Consider the following 24,691-nt stretch of genomic DNA (forward strand, 5'->3'; position numbering starts at 1 on the left):
TAATCAATACAGTGCAACAAGAGCAGGAGTTCAAAGCTTAAAGAAATACTGAACATAAGAACCAAGAGGAAAAACCTGGAGTGGCACTAATACTCATCATTCAATGCAAACAGAGCTGAAATTGCTGCCTATATGAAACCTGAATGTCTGCAGGGGATTTTGAAAATTCAAGTGTCAAAATCAAAGTTAGACTCCAGAAAAGGAACACTTGGACAGGGCTGTCATTCTTTGAGGGTAGGGGGAGCATGCTGTTGCTGAATTAAAGGCTCCTCTTGGAACCACATTGTTTCTTTCCATTATAAACAGCAATACATGTCTAATGGTTGATGTGTCTTCAAACCCACTCTACCATGCTAAATATTAATATCACTGTGTCCACCTACCTGAGTATGTGCGGTGCATGCATATCTTCTTCGGATGCCAGGGTCACACACAGTGTCTTCTAGACAAAAGCTAGCTTTGTGTCCTTCAGCTACTTTCCTCTGCGTGGTGGCCTGTAACAGATCGTAATGGCTAAACTGATCCATACTGTGGTAGTGCCTGAAGTGAAAGAAATTCATAGACAATGCATTAGTAACCAGAAATGGATATCTGGCCAGATGGATACAATTATGAAACTCTACTAAACAAAAAGGAGTTTCAAAATTGGATCCCTGCTAAGTTAGTTCGGAGCTGTGACAGAGGTTAGGAAAGCACAATTATCCTCCATGTTCCTGAGATAGGGAGCGAAGAGCAAATAATCAAGGTTCCTGCTCCGGATCTCTGTCCAATGACTAATGCGAGAAAGGTGAGCATGAGAATTGCATATTTGGGCTTGATTCTACTGTAATGACCATTATAGGTAAATATCCTGCTGGAGGGTGCCATTGACACTGAAATTGAAATCAGTATAAAGGTGTAAAAACGTTTAAAGAGGAAATACACTGGCCAGTTTAATCCTGATTCTGTTAGGCACAAGGCCATAATTCTGCACAAATTGATAACAAACTAACAATGACACTCAGGTAAGCCAGGATGACCAACTTGTGTAACAAAGCCTGATACAATTGTGTGGTGGGGCTTCTTTTACAAAGTTCAGTTTAAGGCAGTATCAAGGAGCTTACTCAGTACAGTTCTTGACCTTTGTCCTAATTGACGGCAGAATATTTGGTGTTAATAATGAGTGCCTGAAATGAGGACAGATTTGGTTTGTGTTGGGCATGTTCAAGTTGTGTAATAGTATTAGTACTGAGAACACAACCAGGGGTCTCTAGCAAATTTAAACAGGAGGTTAACAGTTTCCCAGGGGCCAGAGTTAAACAGCTTTACATCAGTTTCTAACCCAATCTAGATTTGCAATTCTGGTCAAATAAATGAAGCCTCTTCGGGACACAGATCATTCTTTATCAGTTTGTGACCTTTCCCTATGCATATTACCAGAAGAACTCTGAAAAGAAACATTCAAAAAGGTGGAAATTAAATTATGTTTTAAAACAAGAAAACATTTGAACAAACACACTTTTCCCCTTGTAAAGATAGGGAGCTAATCTCTAAAGGACTTTCTTACTATTTAATATAGGTGTACTACTGATACAAAGTGATTGCAGAACAGTATCACTTTTTAAGAGCACAAACATACACATGTATGCCTGTACATGCTGAGAAAAACTGAAAACTGATTTCTACCCAAAACTTTGCATTTTTCAGTCCTTTGAGAAATAAGGCCTGTCAACTCTCCAACACTACCTTGGCAATGCTACTCATACAAACACTGCTGCTCATTCTCAGAACTCAGTGCTTAAATATTTGTAATGTATGAGGGATCATTTTTCTTCCTAAGTGTTTTAATATGAGAATTCCAAAGCTCCTGGTTAAACTCACAATGGGTAGGACTTCTTTGAAATTGTGGAACATTTGATCTGAGTGACTGTGCTTTGCTTGACCCCAGCTGAACTACTTAGCCGTAATCACTTGAAGTTACACAATGATTCATCACAAACTGAGGAAGAAATGTCAGAGGAAACGACCCTAGTGAATATAATGTATCCTTTGTTAAACATATGTGGCATCATTAATACTTTGAGAAGACCACCTAAGCCCACTTTCCTGCCTACTGAACTGAGGCTAGAAAGGAGACAAATAGAACAGGTCATGAACAAGGACACCAGTGTTTTGGCGTTTTCACAGGACCATGCAAAAAGCTGTAAAGTAAAAACCCCAATTAAAAGTAAAATTCTCACAAATATAACAATAAGGTTTGAGGAAAGTGACAGTCTGGTGGTATTATTGCTGGACTGTTAATTCAGACAGCCAGGCAATGGTCTGGGGATCTGGGTTCGAATTCTGCCATGGCAAATAGTGGAATTTGAATTCAATAAAAATCTGGAAATAAGAGTCTGATAACCATGAAATCTTTGCTGACTGTCAGAAAAACCCATCTGGTTCACTATTAACCTTTAAGAAAGGAAACTGTCATCCTTACCTGGTCTGGCCAACCTACAGTTGACACTACAGCCACAGCAATGTGGTCAATTCTTAAGTGCCCTTGGGAAATGAGGGATGGGCAATAAATGTTGCCCTAGCCAGCCTTGCCCTCTTCTCATGAATGACTAAAAAAAACTTCAGATAAATCCTTAGCTTTATTAATAGGGGTATAGAATACAAGAGCGAGGAGATGGTATTGAACTTATGCAAAATACTTGTTCGACCTCAACTGGAGTACTATATACAGTTGTGGGTGCCACATTATAGGAAAAATGTGTATACATTGGGCAGAGTATCGAAGCAATTTACAAGCAATGGTTCCTGAATGAGAAACTTGTTATGACGATAAATTGGGGTTTGCTTTCCTTCAGAAAATAAAGCCAAGAGGAGATTTGATAAAGATTATCAAAAATATGAGCAAGTTGATATAAATAGATAAAGAGAAGCTGTTCCTGCTGTGAAAGAAAGAAGAATGAGAGGACATAGATTTAAAGTGAAGTGGAAAAGAACTAAAGGTGATGTGAGAAAAACATTTGTTCATTCAGCGAGTAGTTAGGGTCTGATTGGAGGCAGGTTTAACTGGGGTATTCCAGAGGGTTTCGGATGATTATTTGGATAAAAATAGCATGCAAGGGTTGGTGAAAAAGCAGAAGATTGCTGCTAGTTAATAATGCTTGTTTGAAGAGCTGATGCAGGCGTGATGGGTTGACGAGTCTCTTTCTGTACCATAATAGTTCTGAGATACTCTGAAGTAATTCAATAATACAAGTGAGAAAACATTGCTAATATTTTATATGACAAAGGTCCACTTAGACACACATACACACCAGCTTGATCCTAATCGTTGCAGTGCAAATATAGTGATATTGTTAGATAACTTGTAAAATGAATCCAGGGTCCAACTGCCCAGATGAAGCATTTGCAACTGAATTGAAGAGAATAAAATATAATGGCTAAATATTCACCATGTTTCAAAAACTTGAGGCATTCCTGAAATTGATGTATGAGCATGAAGTTTAAGATGATTTACTGTCTAAAGGAGCAGTACTTATAGTTACAGTGCTCCTCACCAGATTTGCTCAGGGCTCAAAGTCCAGCTGATGGGGGACATTATCAAAATTGGAATTTAGCCCAGTTCTGTATTGTCCACTGAAGTAAAATAAGGGGCAATTTTATTAAAGGTTCAACTGCCCAGATGAAGAAGGTTAAAAATCACACAACACCAGGTTATAGTCCAACAGGTTTATTTGAAAGTACAAGCTTTCGAAGTGCTCCTGCTTCATAAGTTTCAAATGAACCTGTTGAACTATAACCTGGTGTTATGTGATTTTTAACTTTGTCGACCCCACTCCAACACCGGCATCTCCACTTCACAGATGAAGAAGGACATGCAAAATTATTTGAAAACATAAACCAAATAAGTTAAATATTTGTCATGTTTCAGAAACATTAGTAGAAGTACTGGCAGAAATAATAGGGCACTGTTGAATCCTATTACTAATAATGCTCAATGTTCCAATACTACATTGCAATTGCTCAGAGCCTCATGTTTCAGAACAAAATTCAGTATGCAGGACTAATGAACAAAGCTCAAATTTCCATAGTGCAGTATGTTGGATCTTATTTTGACTGCATCCTGTAAGCACAATCTTGCTTGGCATTGACTTTGCATGCAGCAATAACATTCATCCAAAAGACTTATTTTTCTCAGAAGAATAGACATGTTTTGATCACACATGGAAGCAAACTCCCATTCTGTACTTACTGATGACAACTGTGCCATTCCCAGGTATGGCGCGGCCTATTTGGGAGGAAGTCAGCAGTCCCTTGATTTTTGACTCTTTGAGGAAACCGTAGAAGCACCCTAATACTGAGGTCACTTGTTCTGGGACTATAGGCAGACCTAAAACAAAAAAAGACAGACATGCTTTAAGCAGAGAATTATTTCCCAAAAAACAACAGTTACATGAGTCGGGGATCATTTTGAGCCAAGTATGTGAAAAGCACCACTCTTCCAATGTAATTATACTTAGCTGAAATGACAACAATTGGACAAGAACCAAGAATGTACAGCACCTCCAAGGCATCCACATTAAGACAGACAAAACAGTACAGGGGGTGTTATGTGGCTTGATTTTTCATCTTTGCTTTACTAACAAGAGTTAATTGAAAAACTGAAGGTCTACTTTATCTACATCATCAGTCAGTAAAGTAAACGAAAAACTGAATTCGATAATCAGATTTTTAATCCAGTTCACAAATTACTGGACTTACTGAGGGGTAGTTTTCAAATTCAAATCCAGACAGTGACTTGGCAAAGCTGATCCTTCATCCTTTGTGGAATCCTAGTTAGTTCACAGGAGTGAAATTGAAAATGACTTCCTATCACATACAAACTGGATTATCTGAGATAAAACCATTCCATTGGTGAACCTGCCAGTGAACATTTCCACTGGCATGGAAGCCTGAACAGAATTTGTGTGACATAATTTAAAAGCCTTACGTTTTTCCACTCCACGATGGCTTGAGAAAGATCCATATAAGTCATTGGTTGAGGAAGTATGTTGCCAGTAAGTACAGGAGCTCTGAGGATTCCTGGACAGAGTTGATGGCAGTTTCCATGCCATTGTTTCCTCCTGAGGCAACTACTATCTTAGACAAGTCTCAGCTCTACAGCAAGTAGCAGTAACACTTCACATGCTACATGACAATGTTGTCACCAACCTCCAAGCTGCAATTGCTCATAATATAACAAGGAAATTCACCATACAAGCAGCAAGGTGGTAGACATACAAGCCATGCTACACACTATATTAGCGTACAAAGACTAAATGTAGATTATTTATTTTTGTTCATAGGAACTGGGGCTTTTCTGTGATCAGCCTGTGCTGTACTTGATCTGATAGTGCTTGTTGATGCAGTCTAAAAAGAGGTTTAATCTGTAACCAACCCATAACCTGTTTGGAGCACAGTTTGATGCTATTTTATGATGCCTCATTTGGAAGAAATATTCCTTTCCTTGGCTCTAACATGTCTCATAACTTGGGGTGAATACAAACAAACAGAAATAAAACTATTGCTATTGGGCCACAGCAGATTTTCTCAATGTCAATGTAGATGTGGGGAACTAATTTGGTTAAGCAATCAAAATAAAGCTTTTGTCTTGAAAACATCACTTGTTTCATTTGAAGGGATAAATGAAGTTAATCTAAATAGGAAAGTGTTGGTGATTTTTCAACTCAGACCACAAAGATTACATAGTAGGCATCATCACTCAGTCAATGTCAAGCCAAAGTTAGTGATGGGCTGCCAGCTGTGAATTGAGGTAGATAAAATAACACCAGCTGTGGCTAAGAATATTATGAGGCAGCAACTGTGGTTGGGGCTGGGATTGTGGCCCAGGAACTGTGGTTATAAGGTGTAGTAGAAGCTACAAAGTACATTGTGCTTTAAGAAGTTAAATTTGCTTGTGGATTGGTTGTTTACAGCAGTGCATTTTACCAGCATTTTGCTTGGGCCCACAATCAGAACTTCAGGTTGACATGCTCCCATACCATTGGATGAGACACATTCTGCAACAGTCTAAATAGGGCAAACCCATACTTTGTATTTTTAATGTAGAATATTGGCATTTATTTTACAATATCACTGCAATGGCCAAGATATGATACCCTTCCATAATTTCCTAGAGAAGGTAGTTGTGAGTCACCTTCTTGAATTGTTGCAATCCATGGGATGTAAATACATCCAACATGCTGATAAGGCAGCTCCAGAATTTTGATCCAATAAGAAAGAATGAACAGTGGTAGTTTCATGTCAAGATGACGTGTGATTTGGAAAGGCACTTGAAAAGTGGTTGTTCTCCCATTTGCCTGCTATCCTAGTCCTTCTAGATGGTATAAATGGGTTTGGAAGGTGCCGTTGAAGGATGTTTGGTGAGTTTCTGCAGTGCAAAATGTAAATGGTGCACATTTCTGTCAATGTACATCAGTGGTGAATGGATTGAATGGTTAAAGGTAGTAGATGAGGTGTCAATCAAGCAAGCTGACTTGTCCTGAATTATGTTGAACCTCTTAAGCCTTATTGAAACTGCACTCATCCAGGCAGGTGGAGGAGAGTTCAATAACACTCCCAACTTGTACCTTGTGAATAGTTGACAGGCTTATGGAAGTCAGGAGATAAGACACTTGATAAAAACCTCTCAGCTTGTTAACTGCTCTATTGCTGTACCTAGTCCAGTTAAAGTTTCTGCAATGGTTACTCCAAGAATGTTGATGGTGCTGGGGGATTTTGTGATGGTAATGCCACTGAATACCAAGATCTGGTTAAACTCTCCCTTATCAGTGCCTGATATCTTTGTGCCACCATGTTCTTTGCCAATTATCAGGCCAAGTTGGAATGTGTTCCAAATCGTGTCATATGCAGGCATGTTCTGTTTCACTATCTATTAAGCTGTGAATGGTACCAAACAGTGTGCTCTCATCAGTGAACATCTCCAATTCTGACCTTGTGTTAGTTGGAAAATTATTGATTAAATAGCTGAAGATGTTCGAATTATAACACAACCCTCTGGAACTCCTACAATAATGTCCCAAGGATGAGATGATTGGGTTTTAACAATCACAAAAAAAAATTGTATTGTGCTAGGTATGACTCCAAACAGTGAAGAATCTTCTCAATTCTCATTTCGTTTAATTTTCCTCGGACTACCTTATGCAACAACTGATCAAATGTCGCCTTATTGTCTGGAGCAGTCACTCTCACCTTGCATTCAGAATTCAGCTCTTTTGTTTCAGTTTTGTAATGAAATCTTTAGGTGTTTGGCACTGGTGGAAATCAAAATGAGCATCTGTGACATTATTGCTGGGTAACTGCCACCTGATAGTATTGTATCTATCTGATCCTTTCCATCATTTTGTTGATGTTCAAGAGTAGACTGAGAGGGTGCTAATTGACTGAATTAGATTTATTCTGTTCATGGTGGAAAGGCACAATATCTGGGCAATTTTCCATATTTTGGGTAATCTCATTGTTGCAGCTAGACTGGAATAGATTGGCTAAGGAGGTTATTCTGGAGCTAATTCAGGAGGACAAAGTTTCAATATTGCAGTCAGGATGTTTTCAGGACTGTATCCAGTGCCATAAATCATTTCTTGATATCATTCAAAGTGAGTTAAATTGCTGAAGACAGGTATTGATGATATTGAGACCTCAAAAGGAGGCAGAATTTGATTGTTAATTTGACACTTCTGGCTAAAAATGTTTGCAAATGTTTCAGTCTTGTCTCTGCATTGATATACTGTGTCCCTTCACTATTGAGTATTGTTTAATTGTCCACCACCACTCACAACTGGATGTGACAGAACTGCTGAATATTTAACTGATTTGTAATTTTTGTGATTTATGGGTTGCTTTGTTCTGTATATTACATGCTGCTTCCATTGTTTAGAACAAGTTTGGAACTGCCAAATGCTGTTCCACAGGAATAGAAAAAAAATGTATTAATGGAATGATTTTGCCACATAAATTAGAGGCTCAGGAGTTTTAGTAAGCTCTTGTTTTGTGGGTGCTATAAAAACAATTTGTCCCATTATTTCCTTCATCACTTCTCGCTAGACAGTATGTATAAAGAATGCAAAATTGCTTTGTCAACTCAACAAAATATCTGCAAGCCATTGGCTTGTTCATTTTTCAGAGCAATACTCTAACCAATCAATGTCAGCCTGTTTGGTTTAAAATTTAAACGAAGCCTATTATGTAACTGTTAATCAGCATTAACAGGTGCATTCTCCATTCGAGTACCTCTACTAAACAGAGTCCACTTGCTAACCAAGCAGAACCTTCCACTTATGGAATATAAATATTGGTTTTCTCCTTGAATTAGTATTCTTGTGAAATATCCTGATCAGTGCAAAACAAAATATTTCAAACATTTTTTCAGTAATACTGAGATTGCTTTGTGTTATAAAAACTAAAAGAATTGTGAATGCTGTAAATCAAAATCTGTGAAATCAGAGTTAATGTTTCGGGCCCAAGTCTGAGGAAGGGTCACTCAACCCAAAATGTTAACTCTGATTTCCTTTACAATGCTGTACGACCTGCTAAGCTTTTCCAGCAATTTCTGTTTCTTGCTCCTTTGTGTTATCTTTGGTCTAATAGGCTGTCTCCAAAGTCAGAAGTTCATAATTTGAAGCCTAACTCCAGGACCTTCGTACATAATCATGACTGACATTCCAATACAACATGGTGGAAGTGGTGGTTAGATGGAATGCCCTTCCTTTGATTGAACTACTGAATCAAGACTTTATCTGGCTTTTCAAGTGGGCTTAATGATCTCTCTATGAAAATAGTTGAGTTCTCTGTGTCTAGGTTGACAAGTTATTTCCAAACAACGTTGTTTGGTAATTTATTTCACTGCTTGTGTGTAGTTCTTTGTTGTGCACAAACCGGCTAGTGCATTTACATTACAACAATGGTTAAACTTAAAGTATTTCAGTTTTTTGGAACATCCTGCAGTTTTAAAAAGGCCTATCTAAAACCAAGTTCTTTCTTCAACATTCATAATCTTTTAAAGCCAAGCTTGGCAACATCAAAATAATTCAACTTGCTTCACATGTTATCTCCTATTCTTCTAAACATTGGTGAGTTCTCATGTTTGGCCCACCAGCCAGTATTTTCAATAACAAAGCAAATTATTGGAGCAGGTGGTGAGTGCAAAGTTAGTAGTTTGTCCGGGGCAAAAGTGTTTGCATTGTTTTATTTCAGACAGTATCTCAAGTGAGGCTGGCTATTGAAAATGGTCTGCTACTTCCTATTTCAATAGATTTGGATCACTTTAAATTAATTGAGCCAAGTCTCACATCTGAAGGATATTATTTTTTTCATAAATTGAATATTCTTCATCATACCATGTTTTTCTCATCTTACAGTTGCCAGGTCACCATTACATTCCACTGAATTATTTCAGTTATGTAACCTGTGGCACTGACTGAAATGTCACCACACTTTTCTGTTTTAGGTTTTAATAAAAACTCTCAAAGAACTAGGACCACTGCAATACTGAAAGTTGCCTTAAAAATGTTACTTGGATAAAAGCTAAAATACAGAAGGTGCCTTTCATGGTAATGCTATGTAGAGAGAAACTATGGTTCCTTATGTCTATGCTGGTGCTAGATCTTTACAAGAAGTGATCTAATACACCTTTTCAGTTCTTCCCCAAGTCCCGTTCCAGCTTCACTTATTTTTTAAAAACATATTGCTATAATACCTGCAACTGCTGTAATAAAGAAATCAAGCATTTTGTTCTTGCCTGAACCATTACACATAGTTTTATATATATTAATGACTCGCAGCAAAGAATTGCACAACCCAAACAGAACAGAAACATCCAATTTTAACCCGTTTTTGCTTTCAACTTACATTAGTCAAAGCAGCAGTGAGAAGTACAGTCAGCCTCCACAAAAGTGGGTTGGTGTGGGAATGAATGAGTTAAGGCAGTTCATTCCAAAACATTGGCAATAAAGTGCTTTTCTGATGTATCAAGTGAAGGCAGGATCAAGGTAATCTATAATCTCAGCAATCCTCTCCTCCCCCACCATATCAGGCTGACATTTACCACCCAAATTTAAATATATTTTGATAAAAGAATGGACCTCCTATAGCCCAGAAATGTCAAGAAAGCCAACAACAGAAAAAATATATTTTAAAGCACTATAATGATAGGAGTTAAAAATGTTTTCTTTAATAACAGCAGAGCTCCATTACAGCACAAACAATTTTATTTTGTATTCAATGTTGGATAGCCTCATATTTTTTCTTGCCTTTAGCAAAGTTTTGGAATAGGAAATATAAGTTTGATTTGGCCATTGGGTAAGTACTTGCTATCCATCTTGGTTCTCAAATACACACGTTGTTTGGTGCCAAAACAAAATCTCAACTATGCAAACTGTATGCCAGTCACACACCCTTACCTTCAACTGCCAATCCTAAGTGAACAGCTGCTACATAGCCAGACCTTCTTCACATTATTGGTTTATCTGCCTATTGTAGAATTTTACAGAATACGAAGAAAAAACCTTTTGTCCCATCCTGACTGCAGCAGTTATCAAGCACCTACAGACAACAGTCCCACTTTCCCAACTCTTGGCCCACAGCCTTGCACACTGTGGCATTTCAAGTGTTTAATTAATTCTTCCTGGGCCACATCTCCTGTTTCTGCACATACTTCAATGTTTCTTTGGGTCTATTAGGTGAGAAAGGAGCCTGGTTGACTATTGTTCAATGTTTTCTCTCTCCAAGGACAATAAGAGAAAATGTACTCTGGATGAGGAAATAAAAGGAGGCTAGGTTCTAGGAGTAATTTTCTCCCAAGCAGCACAATGGTTAATGTAACAAGAGTAAAGAGAGGGGGCACAGAAGTATGTAGAGAGAGCACAAAGAAAAACAAGGTGTGCAGATATTAACACATTTTTAAATGATGCTTGTATGTTTATCACTTATTTAGCATTTCAGATTTTAGCCATAAATTTTAAAGGGTTCATTTTAACTGCCATCCATTTTACTTTATTGCACAATGAGTCAGCTACTGACAGGGAGAGATGTAAAGTAAGCTGCTAACTTAGTATTACCCAGATCTACTTCAGTACATTTATTGCTGCACTGGTATTTTTGTAAAATCACCATATTAAGCTTTATTTATCATGACACACAGAATTAAAGAAAACCTTGGTCAACCTAAAAAGAGAGAAATATCCCTGGGCATGCTGATACATTAAGTGTTTGTTTCTGAATTTAGCCATTCACAACATCTTTGCTATTGTTTGTATTTGATTTGCATTACAGCATCACAACTAAACTAGCCCACAAGCAGTACCCAGTGCCACCAACCATTCTAATATAATATAAATGAATAATAAGGCAATGTTTTTATATTTCTGGAAGGAGATGTGATATGATAAGAAGGTAAGTTAGCGATTTCTTTCCTCTTACAATTACCAATATATGATCCTTCCATGGAGTGACTTCACTCAGTTAATATCTGAAAAATAACAAAGTCAGTCATCTACCAGATGAAAATGCCCAATGAGCTCCTCACTTTTTATTTATTTAAAAATATTTAGCATAGTAATCTGTGGAGGCTGCAGGGTTATGTGCACACTTCAGCTGAACAAAAAAATGCTAACGGATAACAGAATGACTTGCCTTTTTGCAAAATAATCTAAAAATCATATACTTTCAAGAAACTATTTTGCAATTAACAAAGATTTTTATATATCTATTTTCATGAATAATAATCAATGTATCCTTGCGCCTCTATCATCACAAGAGAACCATATATTGCTAGAATATTACGGAAAGTTGATACATATACTGGTGTAAGACGCAAATTGCAGAATATATTTTAGAAAAATCTCTAAATAAATCTGTAAAAGAGAAAGCAATAAGTTTAAACTTTAAAATTGTATTGTATTCTTTCCTTATGTACGTTCTAATAGAATACCAAAGAGGTCTGAACCATCTATAAACTATAAATTCAGATGAAATGTCTGAACTCAATTTTTGATAAATAGCAAGCTCTCCTGGTCCTGATTGGAATAAGAGTTATAGTGTGAGGTGTCTGATTGTCATTTTGATTTTTAGATCTATTGGTTCATTGTAGAATTGGTAGGTCTTACCTTGAGAGGCAATTCTCCTCAGCCGCACATCTCAGTGCATACATGTGCATCCTTTGGATATACATGGACGCTTGAATGTAATATGGATCAGGAACTAAGTCAGGAAGCCCTGGAAAAGAAATGTAAGCATGCTTGTGTTGAGTTTTCTCAATCAATTGAAACTATAAGGCAAACTGGTGCAAACTGAGACATTGGATTCATCTAGGTTTCATAATTCAAACATACAGCTGGAGTATCTGGCTACAGAACTATTGAAAGTCCATTAAATTATGTAAGCTACCATTTTTTGCTTTAGCCATGCACAAAAGTATATATTTCCTGCACCTTCCATTTGTTTCTGGGATTTGGGAATGTCATCAATGTCTTGTTCCAAAAACCAAATTGCAGACATGACAAAAAGAGGTAGGGATGTGGCTTAACTTCAGAAGTTTGGCATTGTTGATCTTTAAATTTTGTCAAAATCTTAACAGCTGATTCATCTACGTCCCATGATACAGATGTACCAGGAAATCAACAGCTGGCCAAGAATTATAATTTTGGTGCCCAGTCTATTTTCAGTTGAGCATATTTCCAATTACACCACTGAGACACAATTGACTTTCTTGTCCAAAGCTGTTCCAGTTCTACTTAGACACAATTATTACAAAGCCTACAATAAAAATAAAATTTCCATCATGGAGGATGGTATCCATATAACCCATGTAGCGTTTGAAGATGATTAGCAAGCTCTTTAAATCTCCTTCTTTTAAGAATATTCTTCTTAAAAGAACCAAGAATAAATCAGCTTGCTATTCATTTTCTTTGTTGTTTGTGGGATTTTGATTTGTGTAAATCAGTTAATTTGCTGGTTGTAAAATATCTCCTGTGTTTTAAGACTGTGATTCATTCAGGTTGCTGTCATACACTATGTTAACTGAGCTGGGGCTGTCAGTGGGGGAGCTGATTGCACACAGTAATAATTTGCTCATATGAAATTTTTGTGTTAGTGTCTAATAATTTACAAATTTGTTAAATATTCAGTGAAAACCAGGTGGATATGCTTCTGATACAAGTGCATTATTACACAATACCAGTATTAATAGCAAACAAACTAATAATGTTAAACATGTTAGTTTGGTCCATCGTCAATGCAATCGGTTTCGTTGAGGGGAGTACCTTGTACTTGGCATGGCATAACAATAAATTTTATTTATATAGTACTGTGAACACTTTTGTAAAATGTATTGAGTGTGATCAAACAAAATTTCATGGAAAGCCACACTTATTAGGGTAGAAGACTAGAAGTTTGATCAAAGAATTTTATTTCAGATGTGTCTAGAATAGGAGGGATAGCATGGTTGAAATGTTTAAGGAGAAAATTTCAGAGCTCAGATCTCAGCAAATGAGTTATGTAAGTTTGAAGACAAGTAATTCTGTGGTGGTCTAACCAAAGGCATGGATGTTTAATTGTTGACAGTTCATCACCTGGTCGATTGAAATGTCAACTTGCAAAAGCTGGTACAGCTTCAAACAATTGCTGGTGGGGATTGGGGGTGAATGAAATCATGAGGCTAGTGAATGGAGTTTGTGTGAGGACAATCCACAACATTCTCAGACAAACACCGTGGGCGGCACGGTGGCACAGTGGTTAGCACTGCTGCCTCACAGCGCCAGAAACCCGGGTTCAATTCCCGCCTCAGGCGACTGACTGTGTGGAGTTTGCACGTTCTCCCCATGTCTGCGTGGGTTTCCTCCGGGTGCTCCGGTTTCCTCCCACAGTCCAAAGATGTGCAGGTCAGGTGAATTGGCCATGCCCGTAGTGTTAGGTAAGGGGTAGATGTAGATGTAGGGGTATGGGTGGGTTACGCTTCGACGGGGCGGTGTGGATTTGTTGTGGCGAAGGGCCTGTTTCCACACTGTAAGTAATCTAATCTAATCTAATAGAAAGAGCCTTTGCTCTTTCTATTATATAACTGGAAGAAATTTTTGCTCATCCAATTCTGGATAGCAGACAAGTTGGAAATAATAGAAGGTTCAGTAGATGATGTAGAGCTTGGTGTCATTAGCATACACATGGAAACTAACACTGCATTTTTGGATGATGTTTGCCAAGGGCAGAATGTAAGTGAGAAATAGAAGGAGGCAAAAGATAGATTAATTGTGTGGGCGAGGGAGGAGGGGAGAAGGGGATGAGACAGATGAGAATGCAAATGTGGGAAGAGAAAACATTGCAGGGAATTATCTACCTACAATTGGAGAGACAAGAATGGAAATACATAGATGCAGTCTCATACAGCTAGATAATTGTGGAGAGGCAGAGGTGGATGATAGTTTCAACAACTATATCAAGGGTTACAATGGGTGAAAGACAAAGATGAATAGTTTATCATAATCACAGTTACATTGGATGCTATCTGTGACTTTCATAATTGCAATTCGGGTAATTAAGCCGTGGCCAAAACCTCATTGAAGGGGCTCAAACAAAATTCTAGAAAAGATGGACACAGATCTAACAGTGATAGTAGATGGAACTTGAAACTTTAAGGAATTTGTGACAAATGTGAGGCTGGAGAAAGGATCATAGTGTAATGGTAAAATGTCATGGGTTACCTTTCTTGTATAGAGAGATGATGATGGCAAATTTGAAGGTAGAGGACAGTACCTGAGTATAGAGAACCATTAACAACATAAGTGAAGAGGACACTCAGTAGAACAAATATCTCTGCTACACTATCTTTGCCCAATATTACTGCAATTATGCAGCTCTTCCTTTGCAGTCCTGCCTAGGTGATGCTGTAGCTATAAAGCTGAAAAAAAATTATTTTTATTAACAGCCACCAAGCCAACCTCTGTACAACAATCTGCTCTGAAAACTCTACTCACACTGGATGTAGGTTTGATCACTGAGCTGGAAGGTTCGGGTTCAGACGTTTCATCACCATACTAGGTAACAAACAGTGAGCCTCCAGATGAAGCACTGGTGGTATGGCAACTTTTTATTTATGTGTTTAGCTTTCCTTAGGTCAGTGACGTCATTTCCGGTGGTGATGTAATTTCCTGTTCTTTTTCTCGGGGTTTAGTAAATGGAATCCAAGTTGAAAGAGTTCTGGTTGGAATGTCATGCTTCTAGGAATTCTCGCGTGTGTCTCGGTTGACCTTGTCCTAGGATCGATGTATTGTGAGAATTCCTAGAAGCATGGCATTCCAACTGGAACTCCATCAACAAACACATTGACTTGGATCCCATTTACCACCCTGAAAAAAGGAATAGGAAATGACATCACCAACTCAAGGAAACCTAAACACATAAATAAAAGGTGGGCCATACCACAGTGCTTTATCTGGATGCTCACTGATGATGTTATCTAGTATGGTGGTGAAATGTCTGAAACCAAACCTTCCAGCTCAATGAACAAACCTACATCCAGAATCTCAACCTGAGCTACAAATCTTCTTAAAGCTGGCTAACTCTACTCACATTTTGAAAGCTCCAGCAAGTTTCAATTTGACACAATCCACAACAATTTAAAATAATTCACAACATTCTAAAAATAATTTTACCATATCTCCCAATGTTAAAGGATCCTTTTAAAAAAATCCAGGATCTGGAGCTGTATTGTTTCAAAATCTAATCTGTTCACCCTCCAGTATCAAACTTTATTGAAATCCATCTATTATTATTTGAGATATACTGTTTGCAAAAGGATAAACAAACAGGGACTAAATCATTGCTGACTCCCTTCCTAATAATGGAAGCAAATCAGGAATGGACATGGATGGTCAGCAGTTTAATGAAAAGTTCAAGGAAACAGGATGTGGCCCTTCTGACTGGAGGAATGTGCAGAGGAAATAAGGGGGAGAACATTGAGAATGATGAAAGTTCACAACTGTGTTAGGGGGTAAACATAGGGAGGAAATTTGCCCCAGTGAACTAAAGGAATGGAGGGAAGCAAGAGCCCTTCCAGTGCCAGGTATACATGCAGTTTATAGCCAGTACCAGCAGTTTAAAATAGGCTAGGATTCTGTTTTTGTCAATGATACATTAAATCTTTTTCAGTATATTGGCGGTAGAAATTTCTCTCAGCAATGATGGTTAATAGAAATGTGATATTTTTTACCCTCCCTTCAAACCTCCATCTGATTTCCTTGCGCTATCTCTCGTGCCTTTCAGGGGTTTCCTTGTGATGGCATGCAGTTTCAACAAGTATACAGAGGATATGGAACGGTGTTGGTTGTCAGATTAAACATTGAAACCTTCACACCCAAGTCAAAACAATCAACTCCCTGTATATGGGCACAGCTCCCAGAAAATGACATCGGACAATAACGGACAGCAGAACCCGCCCCCACCGTGTGATTTATTTTGTGCCGCACTGGTGAATATGTTTTGAGCTGTGTAGTTACACCTCACGCTCACACTATAAGTAATAACGATTGAAGCTGGAACTGTGCCAGTTACGTGTGACACCACTGACTGCACTTCTCCCATTGGCACAAGAGATTATGATCAGATCCAAGACTTGCTCAAACACAATGAACAGGCGTTCTGGCCAAACGTTAACTCTTTTTTCCCCTTCACCTACCTTGGATGTTTACTGACCCTGTTAAATGATTGCTACATGTTGTTCTTGTTTCAGAAATAACGCATGTGTTTTTCTAGGAAAATGTTCAAATAAAGGCGATGCGGGGACTAGCTACATCAATCAAACGTCTCAATTCTGGTTGCAAGTATAAAACTACACCCACAAGAATGAATTTAAACTACAAACTATATACATTGTATTCCACAAAAGAGCAAGCACTCAGAGCTGTACTGCTGTTTACTGAGACAATGAGCAAATACATCATCTGGTGTCTGAGCTATACAGACCAGGAAAGGCTTAATTCGAAACAAAAACAGAAATTGCTGGAAAAAGCTCAGCCAGTCTGGCATTTGTGGAGAGAAATCAGAGTTAATGTCTGGCTCCAGTGACCCTTCCTTGGAATTGAACCCGAAACGTTAACTCTGATTCTCTCTACAAATATTGCTGAGCCTTTCCAGCAATTTTTGTTTTTGTTTGCAAAATTTGAAGCTGTTGAGAAGTAGAAATACTGAACTAGAAATGTTAACTCCGTTTCTCTCTCTCTCTCCAGATGCTGCCAGATCTGCTGAGTTTCTCCAGCATTTTCTGCGTTTGTTTCAGATCTTCAGCATCCGCAGTCTCTTTGCTTTTATCTAAGAGTCTAACTGAGTCTCTCTCAGAGGGGAAAGAAGAGCCAATATTGGGGGTGGGGGTGGAAGTGGGAGGGGAGATGTGATCTTGTCTACCTCTTTCACAGAATGTAATTCCCCCAACCTCAGCTTAGGGCAGCAGAAAGCTGCCTCTAACCCTTACCCATCCCACTCCCCACCACCACCACCAGAATGGGGTACTCTCACCGTTTTGGAAATAGCTGGTCCCGAGCCCAAGTCTTCGGCGGATGACGGGTCGGGATGGCTGGGGGGGTGAGCTGTAGACGTTGTAAAACACACTATTGCGGTTCTTGAAGTGACTCCGCGGATCGTCCCCTTGCAATTCAGCTGAATGGCCGGCGGCCCCCCGCTGCTCCAGGCCGGGGGTCAGAGGCTCTCTGTCCCTGGGCAGCCGCCCCTCGGTGTGAAGCCGGGCTCCGGGACCTAGTTGGCGGGTGCTGAGTGTCCTGCCAGGCCCCCGGGATAGCCGAGGCTGCTCCCGGATCGGGCTGCTCTCCCTGGCGGTGCTCAGATAGATGTTCTGGGGTGGGGACTCCGCTCCTCGCCCCTGGCCCGGGGGCCGGTAAGCTGCGCCGCTGTTTAACAAACTGTACACCTGCCCGTTATTCGCCCAGCGGATCTTCTGTCTCCACATGCCGTTGGGCTCCTCCTGACCACACGTCCCGCAAACTGAAAGGAAACAGAAAGTAATTGTCAGGAATTCTCTCATTGTTTCACTGATGGAAAAATCTATTGTCACTCTGATCTCTCAATTGGAGCTCCCTATAGAGTGGAGGATAGTTTTGACACAGCTTCAAGTATACTTTGTGTATCTTGCCTCAAGTTTGCTCAGGGCTGATGAGCTCAGATGTTTTAACCCGTTAAACTCAAGATTGTTTTAATGACTACCGCCCACTCGGTTAAAATGAGCCAGTACGTCTTCTCCCCCTCGCTCTCTTGCTCTCTCATTCCCCCCTCACCCCCTCCCATGAACTCGCCCCCCACCGAGTCTAGTACCAACGGGGAATGCAAGCACACCACTCCGTGGAATATTACAGTCAATCCTTCACAATGTGGTTCGCGTTTGTTCTAAGAAAAACAGTTACTGTAACTGTAACGTTCCCGTAACATTAGGGTTGAAGTTTGGTTTGAAAATTATCATCCATCCACATCGCCTGCAAAATAGAAACAGGAATAGGCCGTTCAGCCCCTCTGTTCCACCATAGAATAGTAAAGCACAGGAACAGGCCCTTCGGCCCATGATGTAGTGCTAACATGATACCAAATTAAACGGATCCCTTCTTCCCACCCATGCATGGACCATATCCATCTAATCCTTGCATATTTATGCGCTTATCTAAAATTCCTTTAAACATCCCTATGCCGTCTGCCTCCATCACTATCCCTTGGCAGTACCAAGTACCTAGCATTCTCGGCGTAAAAAAGCTTGCTCATCGCATCTCCTTTGAACTTTGAACGTTAAATGCATGCTCCCGAGTATTACACAGTTCAATTCTAGGGAAAAGATTCTGACTGTCAACCCTATCTGTGCATCTCAATGAGATCCATGACTTTTGCCTCATATCTGAATATTTTTGCTCAAATAAAATACCTCATTTAAAATTTAGATCTAATCTAGCATCCTCTGCCATGTGTGGAAGAGAGTTCCAAACAACTATCACCCTTTGTTTACAGAAGTGCTTCCATATATCTCTCCTGAATGGTGTGGCCCTAATTTTTAGATTTTGCCACCTAGTTGGTAAAATCTTTATCAACAGCATTAGGAACCTCATTTCAATTCACCCTGACTCCCACTCACCCAGCTCCTAACTTTCCTAAGGCATTGTTCAGCAATTCCTCACAAACTGATCTCAGAATGTTTCAGCCATTAAACCTTGGCTCTTAAAGGACTTTTTTTTATTCACAGTAGAATGCATTGCACAGTCTAACAGTCCATTTGTTAAAAGAGACATTTCTTCTGATAGTGTTGATGATTATTAGAAATAAACTCTGTATTCATCTATATACAGTGTGTTTAATTTTAAAACATTCCTAATGTCAGGCAGCAAACATTTTGCAAAATTTTTATTGTTTGATCTGTCATTTGATGGGTTAAAGTGTTCTGCTCTGTTTGTCCCAACCCACCGCCAGCCCTGGATTTCCTGCTGATCAAATTGTTGATTAGATTAGATTACTTACAGTGTGGAAACAGGCCCTTCGGCCCAACAAGTCCACACAGCGCCCGCCGAAGCGTAACCCACCCATACCCCTACATCTACATCTACCCCTGACCTAACACTACGGGCAATTTAGCATGGCCAATTCACCTGACCTGCACATCTTTGGACTGTGGGAGGAAACCGGAGAACCCGGAGGAAACCCACGCAGACACGGGGAGAACGTGCAAACTCCACACAGTCAGTCGCCTGAGGCGGGAATTGAACCCGGATCTCCGGCGCTGCGAGGCAGCAGTGCTAACCACTGTGACACCGTGCCGCCCACTGTTCTCCAGTGGTGGTACGAAAAATTTGTTTCCATTCATCTGGGATTGAAGAACTGAAGCTCCTCTTTTTCTGGCCTGAATACAATTTCCAAAGGCACAGGGAACAAATATAATCACTGCACTGTCTGATGGTTTCACCTTGAGACTCCCACAGTGACCTGGTACAGACGCTCTCGAACATTCAGCTTCGAAACCAGCACCCATCTCATTTTAAGGTAATACCTTACCACAGAGACACAAGAGCCCATTTCAGTCAAGCAGTGACTGGAGGAGCAGTGGAGGAGGAACAAGGGGAAAAAGATGAACTCTATTGCAGTAAAATCTTGCATTATATTCAGTGTTTCAAGATGGCACCAAATTGTGATCATGCTTTACATATAACATGCAAAAACAGTTTTCACTGTATCTTTATATGCAGTGACAATAAATCTACATTAATGTCAGAGGCCTTAGAAATTGATTTTAAAGATTTTTATCTACATAGAATTAGTTACAATTAAGCATGTATTTTTTATAGTAAATATGATACAATCTCAGTGCAATCAGATCTAGCTAACCACCAGCTTCAATGCCATTCGCCAAGGTTAAAGAAATTCATCATCACCTCAGACCTTTTATTCTGCGATTGTTCCTTCATGTTCTAGACTATGCAGCCAGGCCAAACAACTTTCACCATCCATGCTGAATAACTCAAAAATTCCTGTTTCTGTGAGATCGCCTCTCATTCTTCTAAACTCCAGGGAATACAGGCCCAGTCTCCACAGTGTCTCCTCATTGGTCAGTCCAAAGTCAAATCATTCTGGTACACATCTGCTACATTCTCTTTATAGCATGTATATCCTTCCTTAGGCAAGGGGACCAGAATTGCGCACAACACTTCAAGTGTGATCACACCAGTATTCTATACAACTGAGGAATGGCTTCTTTGCTTGTGTAATCAAATTCTTTTGCACTAAAGGTTTACGTATTACTTGCCTTCTAAATTACTTGCTGAACATGCATTTTAGCTTTCAATCACTTCTGAACAAGGACACCTAGGTCACTTTGGACAGCAATATTTTCCAATCTCTTACTGTTTAAGAAATACTCTGCACCTCCATTCCTTCTACCTAAGTGGTGAATGTCACAATTGTCCATATCATATTCCATCTGCCAAGTTCTTTCTCACTCAGTCACTATCTCTGTGAAGCCTTTTTGCATTTGCCTCACAACTCCCATTCCCATCAGGTTGAACCCAAAGGAGGAGAAAGGTGTTCTCGGCCCAGCATGGCAGTCTCCCTGTGTGGTGGTCTTCTGTTATGGTAATCTCCCATTGTGGTGGTCTCCCTTTGTGGCAGTCTCCCAGTGTGGCAGTCTCCTGGTGGTCTTGTGGTATGGTGGTTTCCCAGCTTGGTTGTCTCCCAGTGTTGCAGTCTCGCTGTGTGTTGGTTTCCCAGTGTGGCAATCTCTCAGTGTGCCGTCTCTCAGTGTGGCGATCTCCCAGTGTGGTGGACTTCCTCTGTGGCAGTTTCCCGGCAGTCTCCTGGTGTGGTGGTTTCCCAGCTTGGCGGTCTGCTAGTCTGTTGGTCTCCCAGTGTGGCAGTCTCTCTGTGTGTCGGTCTCCCACTGTGTCGGTCTTCCAGTGTGGTGATCTCCCTGTGTAGCAGTCTCCTGTTGTGGTGGTTTCCCAGTTTGGCGATCTACCAGCGTGGCAATCTTGTCATGGCATGGAGGTCTCATCCCTGTGTGGAGGTCCTCTTCATCTTCGGTGTCCTGGTATTTTAGTGGCTTGGCAGGTGGTCTCATTTGGGTGTGGTGGTCTCAGCCCGGCATGGCGGTCTTCTTCAGTGGAGGCTTCCAGCCGAGTTTCTAGTGGTCTGACATGGCAGTCTATAAACCAGCTGCATCTTTAGGGTATTCCATTGTTCCTAAGTCAGCTTTCCCCAAGTCCAGGAGCCGTTAACCGAACTGATGAACTTTCTCTTAATTGTTATTATTTGTGTGACGTCTGCCATTGATACCATGGTGGGGCAACTTACAAGACGTTTCACTGTATTTTTCATGTAAAAGTACATCTGACAATAAACTTCTATTCCATGTTGTTAAAAATCACACAACACCAGGTTATAGTCCAACAGGTTTATTTGGAAGCACTAGCTTTCAGAGCGCTATTCCTTCATAACATAGCTATGGAGCAGGACCATAAGACACAGAATTTATAGCAAGAGATTACAGTGCCATGCAACTGAAATGATATATTGAACAAACCGAGGTTGTTGTTATATCTTTCATCTTTTGGAATGGGTTGCAGGTTTTGATATATTAATATGTAAATCCCAGAACTTGTTTTAAGACACATTCTCAAGATAACTCAAGGTTTTATAAAACACTCTGAAAGCTAGTGCTTCCAAACAAACCTGTTGGAATATAACTTTGTCCACCCCAGTCCAACACTGTCTCCTGTACATCATTCTAAGTTGTGTTATCCATGAACTTGGAATTTCACAATTGGTCTCCACATCCAAATAATCACAGTCATAGAGATGTACAGCACGGAAACAGACCCTTTGGTCCAACTCATACATGCTGCCAGATATCCCAACCTAATCTAGTCCCACTTGCCAGCACCCGGCCCATATCGCTCCAAACCTTTCTTATTCATATACCCATCCAGACGCCTTTTAAACATCGCAATTGTACCAGCCTTCACCACTTCCTCTGGCAGCTCATTCCATGCATGTACCACCCTCTGCATGAAAAAGGTCTCTTTTATATCTTTCCCCTCTCACCCTAAACTTATACCCTCTAGTTCTGGACTCCCCCACCCCAGGGAAAACACTATGTCGGTTTATCCTATCCATGCCCCTCTGCGACTCTACTTTCAAGGAGCTATGAACCTGCATCCCAAGGTCTCTTTGTTCAGCAACATTCCTTAGGACCTTACCATTAAGTGTATAAGTCCTGCTAAGATTTGCTTTCCCAAAATGCAATATCTCCCATTTATCGAAATGAAACTCCATCTGCCACTTCTCAGCCCATTGGCCCATCTGATCAAGATCCTGTTGTAATCTGAGGTAACGTTCTTTGTTGTCCACTACACCTCCAATTTTGGTGTCATCTGCAAACTTGCTAACTATACCTCTCATGGTCACATCCGAATCATTTATATAAATGATGAAAAGTAGTGGACCCAGCACCGATCCTTGTGGCACTCCACTGGTCACAGGCTCCAGTCTGAAAAACAACCCTCCACAATCACCCTCTGTCTTCTACCTTTGAGCCAGTTCTGTATCCAAATGGCTAGTTCTCCCCATATTCCATGAGATCTAACCTTGCTAACCAGTCTCCCATGGGGAACCTTGTCGAACGCCTTACTGAAGTCCATATAGATCATGTCCATCACTCTACCCTCATCAATCCTCTTTCCTACTTCTTCAAAAAACTCAATCAAGTTTGTGAGACATGATTTTCTATGCACAAATCCAATGCTGACTATCCCTAATCAGTCCTTGCCTTTCCAAATACTTGTAAATCCTGTCCCTCAAGATTCCCTCCAACAACTTGCCCACCAACATCAGGCTCACTGGTCTATTGTTCCCTGGCTTCTCCTTACCACCTTTCTTAAATAGTGGCACCACGTTAGCCAGCCTCCAGTCTTCCGGCACCTTACCTGTAACTATCAATGATACAAAAATCTTGGAAAGAAGCCTAGCAATCACTTCCCTAGCTTCCCACCTAATCAGGTCCTGGGGATGTATCCACTTTCATGTGTTTCAAGACATCCAACACTTCCTCCTCTGTAATATGGACATTTTTTCAAAATGTCACCATCTATTTCCCTACATTCTATATCTTCCATGTCCTTCTCCACAGTAAACACTGATGCAAACTACTCATTTACTATCTCCCCCATCTCCTGCAGCTCCACACAAAGGCCTTGCTGATCTTTGAGGGGCCCTGTTCTCTCCCCAGGTACCCTTTTGTCTTTAATATGTTTGTGAAACCACTTTGGATTGTCCTTAACCCTATTTGCCAAAGCTAACTCATGTCCCCTTTTTGCCCTCCTGATTTCCCTCTTTAGTATACTCCTACTGCCTTTATACTCCTCTAAGGATTCACAATCTATCCTGTCTATACCTGACATAAGCTTCCTTCTTTTTCTTAACCAGACCCTCAATTTCTTTAGTCATCCAGCATTCCCTCAACCTGCCAGCCTTTCCTTTCACCCTAACAGGAATATACTTTCTCTGGACTCTCGTTATCTCATTTCTGAAATCTTCCCATTTTCCAGCCATCCCTTTACTTGCGAACATCTGCCTCCAATCAGCTTTGGAAAGTTCTTGCCTAATACTGTTAAAAATTAGCCTTCCTCTAATTTAGAACTTCAACTTTTGGATCTGGTCTATCTTTTTCCATCACTATTTTAAAACTAATAGAATTATGGTCGCTGGCCCCAAAGTGCTCCCCCACTGACACTTCAGTCACCTGCCCTGCTTTATTGACCAAGATTAAGTCAAGTTTTGCACCTTCTGTAGTAGGTACATCCACATACTAAATCAGAAAATTTTCATGTACACGCTTACAAATTCCTCTCCATCTAAAACCTGAACAGTATGGCAATCCCAGTCTTTGTCTGGAAGGTTAAAATCCCCTACCATAACTACCCTATTATTCTTACAGAAAACTGAGATCTCCTTACAAATTTGTTTCTCAATTTCTGGCTGACTATTAGGGGTGTCTATAATACAATTCCAATAAGGTGATCATCCCTTTCTTATTTCTCAGTTCCACTGACTGTTTGATCACTTGTTTTCTCAACTGTACCAGTCTCTCTCTCTTTCCTTACTATCTCCCTGGTCTCTTTCCTCACTATCTCCCTGG

At 40.1% G+C, this 24,691-nt stretch overlaps 1 protein-coding gene across 1 annotated transcript in view; it reads right to left on the minus strand.

Moving 5' to 3' along the window:
- Positions 1-18,240, minus strand: part of LOC140494561 (protein-lysine 6-oxidase-like) — a 38,432-nt gene extending 20,192 nt beyond the window's left edge. Inside the window, exons 1-4 of the mRNA XM_072593870.1 lie at positions 17,536-18,240; positions 12,138-12,246; positions 4,229-4,366; positions 384-540 (exon numbers count right to left, since the gene is read on the minus strand). Of these exons, the coding sequence (XP_072449971.1) occupies positions 384-540; positions 4,229-4,366; positions 12,138-12,246; positions 17,536-18,058 (927 nt within the window). The 5' untranslated portion in view covers positions 18,059-18,240. The remainder of the gene's footprint in view (positions 1-383; positions 541-4,228; positions 4,367-12,137; positions 12,247-17,535) is intronic.
- Between the last annotated feature and the right edge of the window lie 6,451 nt (positions 18,241-24,691).

Source organism: Chiloscyllium punctatum, chromosome 24 (assembly GCF_047496795.1).
Source record: "Chiloscyllium punctatum isolate Juve2018m chromosome 24, sChiPun1.3, whole genome shotgun sequence".
NCBI classification, from domain to species: Eukaryota; Metazoa; Chordata; class Chondrichthyes; order Orectolobiformes; family Hemiscylliidae; genus Chiloscyllium; species Chiloscyllium punctatum.